Source organism: Trachypithecus francoisi, unplaced genomic scaffold, assembly GCF_009764315.1.
Source record: "Trachypithecus francoisi isolate TF-2019V2 unplaced genomic scaffold, Tfra_2.0 Lachesis_group5, whole genome shotgun sequence".
Lineage (NCBI taxonomy): Eukaryota > Metazoa > Chordata > Mammalia > Primates > Cercopithecidae > Trachypithecus > Trachypithecus francoisi.
Window position 1 is genome coordinate 13,941,579 of NW_022681470.1, and position 16,714 is coordinate 13,958,292.

Here is a 16,714-nt window from a genome sequence, read left to right on the forward strand (position 1 = left end):
AGGCTACAGAGAGAGGTCAAACGGAGGGAAAGCATTTCTAAAAAAGAATATTTGCCATTTGAAAAACAGTAAGAGTGCCTCCTAAAATGCTGTTACTTAGAAGGAAGACTCTCATATTAATTACAGAAGGTTCATTTATGTCATGGTGCTCCATAGTATGTGTAGATATATTCATATAAACAGATGTGTTCAAATATATATAACTGTTTTTAAAAAATTGGAAAAGCCCTCAATATCACGTGTGCTCTTCAAGCCTTATGCCACTTTTGCCAAAGCTGAAAAAACGTGCAATGATGTCCACAGAAATCCTGATGAAATGTGACTGCATTTTTTCTCTTCTTCAAATATGCCAAGGTCAGAGTTTAAGAAGCTTTAGCGTGGTTGCAACATCGTGCTATTTAAGGAAACTGCACTCTAAAGAATGAAGGCTATGATTCCACCTCTGGATAGAGGGTGAAAGCCACGGACTCAGCAGTTCCTAGGAATACCATCTATCTCCTGGACAGCACCCACAAGCTGCTGGGGGAATGGGGCTGCACCCTTCCTGCAGCTGCGTATCCTGGGGGCAAAGTTCAATAAAGCACTCTTGTAGGAACCGTTTCTTTAGACTGCTCTATAGACTGTCAGCTCAGGGCTTCCATGTGTTAGGAGCTGCTTGACTGGAGTAAGCTCTGGAAACCAGATTCAGATTTTAGATGTTTAAAGCTCACGCAGTAGAAGCCCATTTCAATCTCGGTGTGGGAAGGTCACATTTGTTCTATCCATTGAGCTATAGCTTACAACTGCTCTCTTAGGTTTGCCTTCCAAGCCACTTCCTTATTCCTGCTTTTCTGATAGTGTCATACTGAACGGCTTTCCTTTTACTCCTCAACTGTAATTTTTATTAAAAAACAAAAAAAAAACACTCAGAAATTAGAGCTGGAAAGGACTGGTGGTTTGTCTAGTCTCAGCAGGAGTGTTCTCCATAGAATATTTCCTTTAGTCCTTAAGACAAATTGCAACATTTCAGTGTTCTGGTGAAAAGCCAGCCTCATCCCGCTGCTTCGCCGACACTTGGCCCAGCATCTGCCTGCCTGTCCGTATATGAATGTGCAGGAGCACACTGCAGCCAACCCGGTAACCTTGACTCTGGGTGGCAAAGATGAGCATAATTCTCTTCTGAGAGGACCTGGTGCCTTAAGCAAGAGGGCAGAGTCTACGTGACTAAAACATACCAACTTCCTCTTTCATAAGTCATCACATGATGAACTACAATTACAATTCCTGCCTTGTCTCTGCGAATTGCAGACGCATTGCCTCACCCTAGAAACCCTGCTCCTGTGTGTGGAGGAGGCGGCTGTAACTGCTGCAGCAGCCGCTTTGGACGGGATCCAACTCCAGTCTGTGCCGGGAGGGAACGGTGGGTGGAAGACAAAAACAAAGCTATGTTTACTTAGCACACATCGATAAAGCTGCTTCAGAGCTACATGAAAGGCCAGGCAGCATGAAACACTTCTGATACAATATAAGGAATTGCTGCCCTGAATCCAGCCTTAACCCCCTTGATTCCGGATCGAGCCCAGAACTAAAATAGCCTTTCCATTTTCCATCGGGCATTTCATTAGGGAAGTTACAACAACTCAGTTTCGACATGAAACTGGCAGTGTAAAGTAAGAAGGAAATGTTCTTCCTTTGGAGAAGAAAAGCTCTGTTCTACAAAGATCTTAGTATCTCTCAAGGCAGAATTTGTATCTCTAATTCTATTTTGGGATGGAGTGGCAGGCTCTCCCTTGAGGCCATTACAGTACCAGCTTGCAGAGAAATGAGTATAATTAGGCCACAGCTCTAATGGTGAGTTGTGTTTTCTTTTAATATGTTTCAGTCAGTGCTTAGTGGGGCCGTCTCCTGGGGGCGTTGAGTTGGCTCATTTCTCTGCAGCACAAGGACTGGACTTCATCCCTTTTGGGCAGAGACGCAGTGGGTGAAGCCATGTGCTGGAATGAGTGTCACAGGGTCTCTGAGGAGGGTGACCAAAGGGACAGGTCTTGAAAGCGGTGTGCAACAGCAGGGCCTGGGAGTGACCAAACCCGCTGGCACCAGCTACTCCCGGGAAGGATCTGGGCAGGCCCCATTCTCCCAGCTTGGAGAGGGTGAGGCAGGATTGCAATTGCAGGGCAAGATCCAGGAACAGATGGAGAGACCTTTAAAGCAAGCGCACCTTCTATGGAAATCCCCAAAAGGCATTCAAGGTTAGCCTGCAAAAACATTTAGGTCTGATATTACGTTTTCTGTGCCATTTTCGAACAGGTTTTTTCATGTGTTTTAAGAAGCTCCCTCCACTGTTTCTCTAAGGGTGTTTTTCCTTTTCCTTGTGGTTAATCCTTTGAAGCAACCTGGTATTTTCAATAGCAACGACTAGAGAGAAACGTCAGCAGGATTTTTTTTTCTCTCCACCTACCAATCCAGTTGTAGGAAAGATAATATAATTAGTACCCTGTTCTTCCCACACTTAACCAGCTCATTCCAGTCTCAAGGGAGAGTTGTGGGCCTGTGTTCCCAACAAAAGCAGCCCCAGAGGCCGCCCTTAAAGAGCTGAAGTGTAAAAGTCTCAATTGAAGAGCGACTAAGCCTACGTGTATTAGGGAGACTAACGACCAGCCCAAAGTGATTTACCATAACACACACCAGCTCCTCCTCCCGATAAAAGTGAGAAACTCAAGCATTCAATTCAGTCTGGGCTGAGTCTGAGGCTGCCAACGGCGGCAGAGCTGCAGGCCGGGCGGCTGGGCTGGGCTTACCCCGGCCTGGGTGGCATATAGGGCGCAAGTCTGCCCCCATCGGCGGCCCGCCCTGCACGACGGCGAGCCGGCGAGCCGGCGAGCCAGCCAGCCAGCCGGTCGCCCCCACGGCCAGCGGGGACCCCGCGGAGGCGAGCAGGACTTCCCCCCCACGACTCGCGCCCGCGCCTCCCGCCACCTCGAGTCCAAGTTCGGGCCCGGGGCGGTGCCTGGACGCCCAGACTCGCCGAAGTGGGTGGGGCCTGCGCTGTGACGCGGTCGCGCTGGCCGTACACCCCGGATCCCTGGAATGTGCATTCGTTCCACGAGGCCCTAGTGCCGGCGGCGCCGAGGCACGTCTGCGCGGGGCGTGCGCACACGCGGCGGCGGCCGCCCACGGTCCCGAGTCCACGTCACGCGGCCGCCGCGCAGACCTACATAAGGCGGCCGGGGCGACTGGCGCGGCGAGGCCCTAGCCGAACAGGGCGGGCTGGACGGGGCGAAGAGCAGCACTTGGTGTTCGCGAGCTGCTAATCCGAACCGCGCTCCCTCCCCTCCAGAGGGCTCCGTGGAAAACGCGCGAGCCAGCTGGCGGCGTGTGCACGTGGTGCTGGGCTTGGGACCATCCAGACTCTCCCTAGTTAGTAAAAGGGGCAGGCAGCGGGTATGTCCTTCCCAAGACAAATGCAAATGCAAAGCACCAGTGACGGATTTCACGCTCTTGTGTCCGACATTGAGCTTTCAAGTATAACTCCTAAAAAACTAGAACTGTGAACCACGCTAGACCTAAAATCCCCATTCTCAGGAGACTGATGGAAACCAAGTGACAAAGTGGCCTTGCATAAAAGAAAAAGAAATGGCTTTTAGCACGATTTGGTCCAGAGGCACACTAGGGGAAAACATCCTGAGGGTGGTCGAGACAGCCGGGTGGGGAGTGAAGTGAGGGAAAGTGGAGGAAAAGCACACGACCACTTTGCGCCGTGTTCCGAGGGGACACCGGCGCTGCGCTGCCGCGCTGCCCCGCGAGCGGGCGGGCGCCACAGAGCTGGCTCTCCCGGCAGCGCTCCTTCGGCGCGCGGGGGGAGGGGGAGCGCGCGCGCGGGAGGGCGGGCACGCGCACGAGGGGAGGGAGCCCGCGCAGGCGCCGTGCGAGACTGTCGAAGAATCAAGTCTGTAGAAGTGGAGCGGCCGCGGCGGCAGCAGCAGCAGCGACGGTGGCGGCGGCGGAGCTGAGGCGGGCTGGCCGCTAACGCTGGCGCTGGATAGCGGCGACGCCAGGAGCTGTGAGAGAGCGGCGGAGCGACCCGGGGCCTGCGCCGCGCCCGAGCTCCACGCCGCCCGGCCGCCGCCGCCCCGGCGCGGCATGCCCCGCCGCTCGGGCTGAGCCTGCCCCGGCGGCCGCCCCCCGCCCCCTGCCCCCCCGGCCTCCCCGCCCCCCGCCCCGCACTCCGTGCCGGCCGCCGCCGCGACCTGCTGCGCTCCCCCGCGCCCGCGCGGCCCGTCTTCGCCCCTGTCTGGAGGCCCGCCGCGGCTCCAACCGAGACCCCGCCGCCGCGCCCGCCGCCCCGCCGCACCGCGCCGCCCGCCCGCGCCCGCGGGGGGAACTGCTGCCGCGGCTGCAGCCCCTCGCCTCGCGCCCGCCGCCCCTCGTGCACCGGGGGCGCTGCGCGGGCGCCGAGCCTTCGCGGGCTTTGCCGCCGCCGCCGCCTTTGCGGCCGCCGCCGCCGCTGGTGGGGGAGACGCGGGGTTGGGGGGGGAGGAGGGCGCGCGTGGTGCCGGTGGGGGGCGGCGGCGGCGCCCCCTCCTCCTCCTCCTCCTCCGGCGCCGCGGGCTCCTCGGACATGGCCGCGGCGGTGGCGGTGGCGGCCGCGTCCCGGCGGCAGTCGTGCTACCTGTGTGATCTGCCCCGCATGCCCTGGGCCATGATTTGGGACTTCACCGAGCCTGTGTGCCGCGGCTGCGTCAACTACGAGGGCGCCGACCGCGTCGAGTTCGTCATCGAGACAGCGCGGCAGCTCAAGCGGGCGCACGGCTGCTTCCCGGAGGGTCGCTCCCCGCCCGGCGCCGCGGCCCCGGCCGCCGCCAAGCCGCCGCCGCTCTCGGCCAAGGACATCCTCTTGCAGCAGCAGCAGCAGCAGCAGCAGCTCGGCCACGGCGGCCCCGAGGCGGCCCCGCGCGCGCCGCAGGCCCTGGAGCGCTACCCCCTGGCGGCCGCGGCCGAGCGGCCCCCGCGCCTCGGCTCTGACTTCGGCGGCAGCCGTCCGGCCGCGAGCCTGGCCCAGCCGCCGACGCCGCAGCCGCCGCCCGTGAACGGCATCTTGGTGCCCAACGGCTTCTCCAAGCTAGAGGAGCCTCCCGAGCTGAATCGCCAGAGCCCGAACCCGCGGCGCGGCCACGCCGTGCCGCCCACCCTGGTGCCGCTTATGAACGGCTCGGCCACGCCGCTGCCCACCGCGCTCGGCCTCGGCGGCCGCGCTGCCGCCTCCTTAGCGGCGGTGTCCGGAACCGCGGCCGCCAGCCTGGGCTCCGCGCAGCCCACCGACCTGGGCGCCCACAAGCGGCCGGCATCCGTGTCGAGCAGCGCGGCCGTGGAGCACGAGCAGCGCGAGGCGGCAGCCAAGGAGAAGCCACCGCCGCCGCCTGCGCACCGGGGCCCGGCGGACAGCCTGTCCACCGCGGCCGGGGCCGCCGAGCTGAGCGCGGAAGGTGCGGGCAAGAGCCGCGGGTCTGGAGAGCAGGACTGGGTCAACAGGCCCAAGACCGTGCGCGACACGCTGCTGGCGCTGCACCAGCACGGCCACTCGGGGCCCTTCGAGAGCAAGTTTAAGAAGGAGCCGGCCCTGACTGCAGGCAGGTTGTTGGGTTTCGAGGCCAACGGGGCCAACGGGTCTAAAGCAGGTAGGGGCGGCTGTGAAGTGAGGGGGTTTAGGGGAGAGAAAGGGACGGAGAGCAGAGGAGGGGTGGTTCTTTCGATTCACCATTTTACCCCAGCTCAGAAACAACAAACACCCCACTTCCTGATCTGCCTGAGGCGGAACCAGTGCCTAGTGGCAACGTGTTGATGTGCTGAAGCAGCATAACAGAGATGAGTCAGACTGGGCTGATACGCTCCGACACGGGGTTTTCCTTTCCCAGCACATTCTTGGATGGGAGCATGAGGGCACCAGTCACCTTTTAACCTATTGGGGGACATTAGCAGTCACATGCCCAGTGCAAACTAGGGTACTTTTGTGCATGTTTGAAAACAGGCAGTTACAAGCGTGCCATTTTCAGTGGCTCCGTTTTATTTTCAGTCTACTGCCTCGGAACCCCACACGCCTAAATGTTTCAAGTTGCATGTATGTGCACCTGAAACTCGTCTGAGTATTTTCCGTCTGTGCTTTTAGAGAGGAGGAATTGTTTCGGGTTAGAAAGAGAAGGATCCCTTTCAGTGCACCGCCATTTATGTTTCCTTTTTCCTTTTATTTCTTTGTGTTTCCAGTTGCAAGAACAGCAAGGAAAAGGAAGCCCTCTCCAGAACCAGAAGGTGAAGTCGGGCCCCCTAAGATCAATGGAGAGGCCCAGCCGTGGCTGTCCACATCCACAGAAGGGCTCAAGATCCCCATGACTCCTACATCCTCTTTTGTGTCTCCGCCACCACCCACTGCCTCACCTCATTCCAACCGGACCACACCGCCTGAAGCGGCCCAGAATGGCCAGTCCCCCATGGCAGCCCTGATCTTAGTAGCAGACAATGCAGGGGGCAGTCATGCCTCAAAAGATGCCAACCAGGTTCACTCCACTACCAGGAGGAATAGCAGCAGTCCGCCCTCTCCGTCCTCTATGAACCAAAGAAGGCTGGGCCCCAGAGAGGTGGGGGGCCAGGGAGCAGGCAACACAGGAGGACTGGAGCCAGTGCACCCTGCCAGCCTCCCGGACTCCTCTCTGGCAGCCAGTGCCCCGCTGTGCTGCACCCTCTGCCACGAGCGGCTGGAGGACACCCATTTTGTGCAGTGCCCGTCCGTCCCTTCGCACAAGTTCTGCTTCCCTTGCTCCAGACAAAGCATCAAACAGCAGGGAGCTAGTGGAGAGGTCTATTGTCCCAGTGGGGAAAAATGCCCTCTTGTGGGCTCCAATGTCCCCTGGGCCTTTATGCAAGGGGAAATTGCAACCATCCTTGCTGGAGATGTGAAAGTGAAAAAAGAGAGAGACTCGTGACTTTCCGGTTTCAGAAAAACCCAATGATTACCCTTAATTAAAACTGCTTGAATTGTATATATATCTCCATATATATATATATATATCCAAGACAAGGGAAATGTAGACTTCATAAACATGGCTGTATAATTTTGATTTTTTTTGAATACATTGTGTTTCTATTTTTTTTTGACGACAAAAGGTATGTACTTATAAAGGCATTTTTTTCTTTTGTTAACGTTATTAGCATATCTTTGTGCTTTATTATCCTGGTGACAGTTACCGTTCTATGTAGGCTGTGACTTGCGCTGCTTTTTTAGAGCACTTGGCAAATCAGAAATGCTTCTAGCTGTATTTGTATGCACTTATTTTAAAAAGAAAAAAAAAGCCAAATACATTTTCTGACATTGTAAGATTGCCTTACTGTCTGTCATTCCTTATTGCTGGCCCCTTTCTCAGGCCGGAGGCCAAGTGGTGGAGAAGGAAAGGAAATGAGTGAACGGGCATGTTGTCAAGTGGCCGTGCCACTGGGAAATACCAGTTTACCCTGAAGCATTGTCCTCAGAGGAGTAGGAAAGTAGATTTTGAATCTCTGTTTTGTTCAAAAGTTCAGTTCCTGAGATAACTGATGACTGAGAGTGCTGCTGGGAAATTTTCAGGATTGTGTGGTCTTTGGGGTTTTTTTGTTTTTTTGTTTTTTTTTAAAAGACAAAGTTGACCGCTGTTCACTGTCCACGTGATCAGTTGTAAGATTACAATGCTGCATGCTAGTTGGTTACATAAGACACAATTCCAGTGATGGAAGGCGGTTATAATGGATGGTGGTGTGTACAAGATGGCACTGCCATCTTTGAGCAGCGCCCAGCTCTGCAGCGCCACTTCATCTTTTTAAACACCCTAGAGGTCTGTTTGTTGTTGCTGTTGTCCTTTATTTTGAAAGAGTTGCAAGAGAAGTTACAGTCCAGGTGAACTTGGAGATTGTGGGATTGGTTTTGTTTCTGTTTTGTTTATCATTTACCTGTAGTGCTATTGCTGTTGATACTATCACCTATACCCTGTTTCTAGTGAGTGCTGAATACAGTATGGTACAATGACAGTAACAGCCGCGTGGTGCTGCCAGGACTGCCCTTGGGCATATCAGTGACAGCCCAAATGTGGGTGGAGGAAACCTGTAATTTCCTTCTTACATATGTTTGAAATACCAAGTGAATAATACTGTTCTGGAAAAAAATGATAAACTAGTGGAAATTAAAGAAATTAAGGGTTTTATATGATAGGCCCCACCTCTCAAAATATTTTTAGAAGTCTTTTTGTAAACTAATTTCTTTTGATCACGATTTTGCATCAGTAAAATGATTTTTTTAAAACCAATAAATCATCAATTATTAGAAATAGTTGTCTCACAGTGATACTGGTTTTTCTTTTGTGCTGTTATGATTTAACATTGACAGGAACACTTTTAAATCCTTATGTTCAGGTGTTTGTAACTTGGCCTTATAATTAGGCTGAATTATGGCTTCAAGGTCTAGAATTTATGTGTATGATTCACAGCCTAGCTTCTATTTTCATTTGAAAATGTAGATTTTTACCAACTTTGGATTCTTTTTTAGCTATATGTTTGTCTTTCCTTTTTAAATTGTTCAAAATATTTTTTAATGGTCAAGTTACTAACACTTGAAAATCAGATACTGCACCAAATACAGTATTTTTTCCTAGTGTTTTTAATGAGTGCACCTATTATTACTACTGTGCGAGAATTCATGTTACCAGTCATTGTTATATTACAAACAGACTTGCATGATTAACCAGTTGTTACACTTTTTTTTCCAAATTGGAGTATATATGACTCAGTTCAGACTGGTCTCTCTTATGTGAATGCACACATGCAGAAATGCAGAGTCAATTTTACATGCCCATAAAGACATTTGTAAAGAAATCAGCTATTATGATCTGTTGTATAAATGTGTATCTAGGCACTTTATTATAACTGGAATTTGACCTCATAGATGTTACAACTTGATCAGTCATTTGACCTAATTTGTGGTAGCTATCTGTATGTTTTGCAATCTTAATACAGATACGCGTTCCAAAAAGATTAATAGAGAACCATCCTGCTGTTTTGGATAAGTCTGTCCAGCTGTGGAAAGGGCAACCTGTGGTTTCTCTGTACTGGTGTTTAATGGGGGAAGAATATGAACAGCTTTAAAGAGCTGTGTATTGTGGTTACTACTATTAAAAAATAAGAGCTGCACGAGTCTGACTGGCCCTTGGGTGGCCTTTGTGGAAGGCTCATAGCTGGAAAGTGTTGATCTGGGTTTTCTGGCATTCTTTTAAGTTAAAAAGTTACCATTGGGACGTGGGTTTGATCTTTTGTTGTACCTGATGACAGTGCAGAGATTCTCCACAGCTGGATAAAAATGTCAGAAAGCTACTTACTGTACATGGGCAGTATCAGATTTCAAATCCTAATATTTCAGCTGTGCTTTTAATACTCAAAATATAAGGGGATGGGGTGTTGAAGCTTTCCCTTTTTTGCTTTAACAATTTATAGAATTTAACAGATGTACTGTCTTTCATGTGGCCTCACATTTAAAGTTATGAGAACATACACATGGTTTACAACTTTTACTATATACCTTCCCTTGGCCACCAAGTATTTTAAAAGTGTGCCACCTTTTAACCTTTACTTTTTTTAAGTTGGAGGTGATACTTTTTCTATATATGATGAAACTCATGTCAACTGAAGTGAGTGTAATCTCAGATATCAACATTATTATATTTTAAAATCACGCTATGGAAATATCACCTGAATTCTGTCATTTGTCAGATTTACAGTACCTTTTTTTCTTTAACTTTTAGCATTAAATAAAAATAAAATTGGGAGCACTGAACATTTTCTGAGGCCTTTTTTAATTTTCTAAAGCAAGCTTAGAATGGCTATTGTTTTAATCACTAATGGCAATGTGACTAAAGGATGTGTGGGTTTGGGGTTGGGGTTTGCCTGAATTTCAGGAGATAAAAGACATGGAACAAAAAGGCAACTGATGGTATAAAAAAGAAGTGCCAGGGACTGGGGAAAGGGCAACTGGATAGGAGACACAGATGAAAGAGCTGAACAAAGTACAGCTAGAAAAGCATTTGTTTATTTTTCAACTAGCAGCAGAACCAGCCATTCTGCAATAGTAGATTGGAAGGAGAAGATAGTGACGACACTGAAAAGACTGTCAAGACCTGGAGCTGCTCTTTGGAAAGCTTTGGAATAAAACAGCTACCTTGGGCCACAGGAAATGCACTAAAGACAAAAGGGATTTAAAAAAAAAAACAAAAAAAAAACAAAGCCTTATACTTTGGAAAGCTTAGGAATGAAAACAGCCAAAGCCATGTATGAGCTTTATTGATACCCTGAAACCTAAATTTATAAATAGAGATAAAAGGTAGAAAGCACTGAGACACATTTTACTGGCTACTCTCATATAGTAAGAAATTTCCTAGATGTTGCAGCTTTTACTCTTTTTATTGATTAACGGCTTGGCAGACTTCTCTATGAAAGGAAGTTGTGAAACTTATAAAGAGTTTGAGGCTAGGATATACATAGAGTTACTACTGTATGTTTTCAATTAAACAGCAACAGTGAATGTGTACTTTAATATATTTACACTAGGGGTGGTCCAGTGACTAGGAGGGGGGCCCATCACTATATATATTTTAATAGTTTTTCATTATTAGCCATTAAGGTCATTTTCAAGAAACCATATTCTTATTAAGTTATAGATAATAATAAACAATTTTTCATGTAATAACTAGGTTAAAAGAAATAGGATGAACTTCAGTTTTTTAAAACAGTGCTAAATTTTATTTTTAATGAAATTGAAAATAGTGCAGCTTGTAGAAGTAATTTTCAACATTTCAAAACCTCTTCCCAAAGATACACTTTAATGACTGCATTTCGTTTTCAGTTAAGAAAACAAACCGGACTCTTGATGTGGCAGATGTCTTTGTTTATTCCCCAAAGGGGAGTTGAGGGAGTTAAAAGGAAACTATGGAAATCCTTTTTTAATTCCTAGACTTTTAAGCCCCTCTTTACTCAAAGTTGTTTTGCATATGATTTATAGATGGTTTTATTTGGTTAGTGAAGAGTAAAACGTTTCTCTTCCTGATTCCTAAGTGTATACGTGGAATCATTCAGAAAAATGTTGTGTGTAGGCCACGAGAAGTCCTGAGTCACCCTCATTTGCTTGCCTTTTGTTCATAGGGAACAGTATGAGAAGACACGCCTTTCCTCTGTCACAGACCAAGGTCAGATGCACCAATGAATGGAATACATATTTACCCAATTTATCATCTGGGGTTCTAGAAATCGGGGGTGGGGGTGGGGACTGTTTTAACTCTTTCAGTGCCACTGGTTAGGCCTCTGACAGCAATAGTACTACAATCAAATAAAAATTACAGGTGTGACTTTCCAGACTACAAACTATCTAGATCTCTTGTTGGCTGTTTCTGTTGACGGCCTGCATTTTCCTTAATATGTGTGAACCCCTCACTGTAACTTAAAAGGCACACAGATAGACAATTTATAAATTACTCGTTAAGAGGTTAGATAGAAAATGAGTAGGTTTATGGATTATCTGGATTCCTCCATTAATCCTCAGATAAATCCATAATTTGTCAGGGATACCCACACTATCCCTAGTTATTACATTAATTTATACCTAATTTAACAGTGAACATTGTTTTAACTCATTAGTGTATCATCTGCTCCCTCCCCGTGTCAATACAGCTTAACCTAAAATGCTTGATTGGAAACAGCTCTCTGATTTGTTGATTTGAAGTGTAACTTGCCTCTTTAAAAGATTATAGAATACAAAGTCTGTGTTTGCACTGGTTTTTATCAGAAAATTGTGCACATCTGCCTGGCACAGCATAAAACAATCCATACAACCCACAGAAAAGGTATTTTAGGGCAAAAAGTAACTATACCACAGATCATTATTGAGAATCATTTAGACATAGTATCTTAAAAGCTGTTCCTTTATTTTTAATCCAAAAACCAACTGAGTAAAATTTCCTTGTAAAACAACCCTATTAAAATGGTATAACGTTTCTTCTGTAAGACAAACATTTATTTGGAAAATAGAATAGTACTGTATGACTCACACTAACTCAAAACATGGAATAATAAATCTTCAGTGCAAGTAAAATATCACAAAATCAGCCATGAAAAGCCTCTAGGAGATGATTTCTGTCTAGGTCAGATAAGTCTAGAGACTAGACTACAGGATTCCTAGTTTGAATTGAGAGCTTCAACGCACCGGTTGCTCTCATCCTTTGAATGGGCTTTCAGAAGTTAGATTGCGTAATCCAAAGAGCCTCCTCCAGCAGCTCTGCAGACGCCCTTGATGCTGAGATAAGACATCCTGTATAGGGTAATAATGTCACATTTGAATATTTCTAAATATAGTTTACATTTTGGGGGAAATGAACTACGTTACATAATCTGTAGATCACATCACTTACCACTTTTACTTAGCAATTAGTATTTCTAAGTATATCATCACCATCAGGTAACATTCAGATGCCCATCATGCACCAAAAATGAGTTCGGTTTTGTTGTGGAGGCACTCAGCAACTTTAGCAGATAAATATTTAAGTCATTGCAAATTTATCTGCAGTATTATAGAAAATATCTATACTAGTTCAAATAGAGTACTTTGAATTGCGTATGTGGCTATTTATGTCTGGGGCGGGCGGGGTAGGGGGGTGGAATTAAAAACTCAGAAACAACATTTCGCCAGAGCTAAGGGCCTCAATTTATTTTAATGCATGGAAAGAGTTTATTAAAAGTGAACCTCAAATTACTGAGCTTTTGCCTTATTGTATGATTTTTAAATTATTTGCCATACTAGTAAGAGTTCTGCAGAGAAGTGACATGTGGGAGTAGAGATTGTCTGGGTCAGACTAAATCAGCATTTCTTTGGCACAGGCTCGGCTTGGGCCGTCTGCCTGAGCCGACTATATGTGTGAGCTGCAAAACAGAAAAAAGCTGTTGAGAGCCTTAGCCCAGGCTGAGAGCCCATTACCCCCATTTTGTTATTTCTGCCTGCAAACAGCAGTTCAATTAGCTTTTCTGGTGATAAAAGATAAAGATTTATTGTACCCCATATACAATTGAAATCAAAATTTCACAGGAGGGTCACAGTCATTAGAGAAGTTTTGTAATACTATTCTCCTAATAAGCACCATATGGGTTGTTGCTGTTATTATTTAACACCTACTAAGCAGGCATCTCATTCTAGGCTCTAAACAGCTGAGAGGCTAGCTCCTACCTTTTGGGCAGCTTAAAGTCAAAGCCACAGGTAGGAAATGTCACTTTGCTTGGTTCAAGACACGTATTGACAAGAGTTAACTACGAGTTTGTTTCCTACCAGTTTATCTTACAAACCACAGTAAAATTCTGACATAGGAACACAGTCCGAAGTCCAAAGTGCTTTCGCACAATAAGTTCATTATGCCCAGCGTGCAACTCCCGCATCAAAGGGGACCGCCAGTCCCCATTATCTTTATACAAAAATCAAGAGGCCAGTTGGAACAAGGAGGCTGGTCAGAGTGGTCAAATTGTAGCTTTTCCTTTCCTTTTAAAAAAATGTATTTTTTCATTTTGTATCGCTGTTCAGAATGGCACTTTTTAAATGGAAGAAAGAATCTAGCCCTGCCAAGCCCTGTTTACTCCACGGGAAGGAAAGGGGAGGAGGCTCCCTCACTCTCCAACAGCCTGGAGCCCACGAGGAGCCCTTGCTGCGGTTTCCAAGGCGGCCCCCTGACTTGCGCCGCGCCTCTATTCTAGAACTTTTCCCGGGCTGGAGCAGCGCAGTCTCCGCGCGCCCGGCTCTGCGCACGTGGAACCCCGCGACCCCGGGCGGGGCGGGACTGGACCCGACAGGACTGGACGGGACGGGGCGGGGCGCGGGCCCGGAAACGGGAAACGGCCCCGTGCGCCTCGCCCCGCCCCGCCGCCCCGTCCTGGCCCCGAGCGCCAGGCCGAGCCCGCGAGCCAGCTGCCGGGCTATAATTAGAGCTACCGCGGCCCGGGCCCGGCCACCTCCCCGCGCCCCCCACCCGCGTTCCCGGGGAAGAATGTGCGAGTGCGCGCAAGGGCCCGCGTGCGCCGCCGCCGGCGCGCTCTCTGGAGCGGAGACCGCGTGGTGAACCAAATAAAGTAAAAGGTCTGTCTCCTGCTGGGCGAGGCCGAGCGAGGAACGTGCACGCCAGAGCAGGGGTGTGGCGAGCCCTCGGTGGCCCAGAAAAGATCAAACGCGCGTCAGCAGCAGCCGTGGCTGCCGCCTGCAAGGGTCCCCGACTGGCCGGGCTGTACTGGGTGGATTTTCCAAGTTGGAGATGGCGCATGACAAGAGCTGCCCCAAATCAAATGTCACTCCCTTTTTGGAAATCATGATGCTGCTTTTTTTTTTTTTTTTTTTTTTGGCTGCAGCTATAATAAGCCAAATGTTCCGTGCTGGTGAAGTAAACACGCATGTTTAAGAAGCATCTGTGTTAGCACTAATGGATGGTGCATGCTAATAAAAATGTATTTATTAAGCAAACTTCAGGACATGCCCCTGTGGGAACTGCCCAGAGTACTGTAACAACTGACTGCCTGCAATCAGTTTACTTTCCATCAAGAAACTTTTATTTAAATTTTAAGAAAAAAATTTTTCTTTGATCATAGCATTGTTGTGCACCTGAGGTTCTACCCGATTAGTTAACTGCTGATTTTTATTAATTATTCCCTTTAATACTGTGCAGTATTTTCTCAAAAAATAAACAACATGACCCCTGTCACTTTAAAAACTGACATTAAACTGTTTCACCATCACCAGCTTTGGAGGTGGGGGGTCAGGGTGCTGGCTACCAGAAGTAGCAACTAGATTGTGGATTAAGTATTGTATAATAGTTTTGTTTAAAAGTGAATGAACGGGTGAATGGATAGGAGGCTAAAAAAAATAAAGCCTTGCTTCAGGCTTGTGAATTCCTAGACACAACCCTACCCCAAAGACTTCCTTCACCAACATATTTTTCTTTCTAGATAATAGGCACAAAAACCATTTAGAAGCTTGAGATGGAAATCGTGCAATACAGTCTACTCTTTATATATGTTACTGAGGAATCTGGAAGCTTTTTCAGGTTGCAATGCAATTCCTAGGAAATTATTCTTGCTCTTTTCCTGTGACTGTCTTGACACAGCAGCAATGCAATTTCGCTGGCTCTGCTCCTTCACAAAGACCTTTGAGAGGGAACTATGCTGAGAAATGCAAATTCAGGGTTCTCTGAAACACCTCAGAATTGTCCAGTTCTGCCCCCAGATAAAACCACTAGAATAAAGGTCAGGAAATCTTCAGATGTTCTTGGGACTTGTGCAGTCATCTCAGGTAATTCAGTTAAGTTTTGTGTCTGTTTTGCAATTATTAAAAAAAATAGGCCAGGCACAGTGGCTTACGCCTGTAATCGCAGGACTTTGGGAGGCCGAGGCGAGTGGATCACCTGAGGTCGGGAGTTTGAGACCAGCCTGGCTAACATGCTGAAACCCTGTCTCTACTAAATATACAAAAATTGGCTGGGTGCCGTAGTGCATGCCTGTAATCCCAGCTACTTGGGAGGCTGAGGCAAGAGAATCACCTGAACCTGGGAAGCGAAGGTTGCAATGAGCTGAGATCGCCACACTGCACTCCATCCTGGGCAACAAAGCGAGACTCCATCTAAAAAATATATATATACACATACACACATATATACACACACGTATGTATGTGTACGTATACATACGTGTGTGTATGTGTGTGTGTGTATATATGTATATATATGTTGTACTCGACTCGGGGCTAAAATATCAAATTAGGTCATCTCTATGACAGGTTTCTGGTTTTTCATTTATCAGTGAGATATGAGAAGGTGCTGTCATACAGGGCGTCATTAGGTGATTGGCACAGTTGAGTGCCCACCACCCAAAATAAAGACTTTCAGTTATTATATTAAACAGAATAATAGCAAATCGCTTTGAAACACTGGAGAGAAGGGCTCCCCCTGCTGTCATCACAGAAAATGCATTGTCTCAGGCCAGAGTCTTGTACCTGGAGTACTCACTGGGTTTCAAGCACAGTACCAGAAGATTCCCGAAGTTATCATCACCTTGGAGGATGTATAGTTTTATTGGAACTAAAATTAAAATATCACAAAGAAAGAATATGAAACCCCCTATGCTCAGATTCATTTACTCAAGGCTTAGCCTGCCTATGAACCACCAAAATGGTCTACTTCACTCCGTTTATGACTTTAAAAGTGAGGATGGTATTTGTGTGACTGGTAGCAGCTGGGGGTGAGTGGGTTGAAAATATGTTTGAACATATTTCATTTTTGTTAAGATTTGTTTAAATAAGGAATCAATAAAAATGATATATAATGAGAAATAAGAGCATCTTCATTGGATTTTGACCTTGATAAAAACGTTGTGTTTGTAAAAAAAAAAAAAAATCATTTAATTTTCTTGTAAATCATATTTCTTTATACAGGAGCCACTGGATTCATGAGTAAGTCTTCAGAGGTCATGAAGAGTTGGGTTTGTCGCCACAAATGTGTAGCACTGGAAGGAACTGATTCAAGGTCTCAGTAACAAATACTGGCTGAGCTGAGTCTCAAGCAATGACCAGACCAAGCCAGAGATCTTTCATCTAGGCCATGTTTGCTGAGGGGTTGAGGACATGGATGGAATTAGGTTGAAACTCTTCATGAAC

At 47.6% G+C, this 16,714-nt stretch overlaps 1 protein-coding gene across 2 annotated transcripts; it reads left to right on the forward strand.

Moving 5' to 3' along the window:
- Nucleotides 1-3,907: 3,907 nt before the first annotated feature.
- On the forward strand, nucleotides 3,908-9,823 carry IRF2BP2 (interferon regulatory factor 2 binding protein 2). 2 transcript variants are annotated; one of them, XM_033200123.1, is made up of 2 exons: nucleotides 3,908-5,654; nucleotides 6,238-9,823. In XM_033200123.1, exons 1-2 carry the CDS (start codon nucleotides 4,598-4,600, stop codon nucleotides 6,951-6,953), a joined length of 1,773 nt encoding a protein of 590 aa, XP_033056014.1. In that variant the 5' UTR covers nucleotides 3,908-4,597; the 3' UTR covers nucleotides 6,954-9,823. The 2 variants fall into 2 exon arrangements, with proteins under 2 accessions (XP_033056014.1, XP_033056015.1); XM_033200124.1 differs by having other exon boundaries at nucleotides 3,908-5,606.
- The last annotated feature ends 6,891 nt before the right edge of the window (nucleotides 9,824-16,714 follow it).

What these genes read in the sequence shown, in the direction of transcription:
- IRF2BP2 (XM_033200123.1), top strand. Translation starts at nt 4,598, where the DNA reads ATGGCCGCGGCGGTGGCGGTGGCGGCCGCGTCCCGGCGGCAGTCGTGC. An exon ending in GGCCAACGGGTCTAAAGCAG is followed by an intron (nt 5,655 to 6,237) that starts GTAGGGGCGGCT and finishes TTGTGTTTCCAG; the next exon opens with TTGCAAGAACAGCAAGGAAA.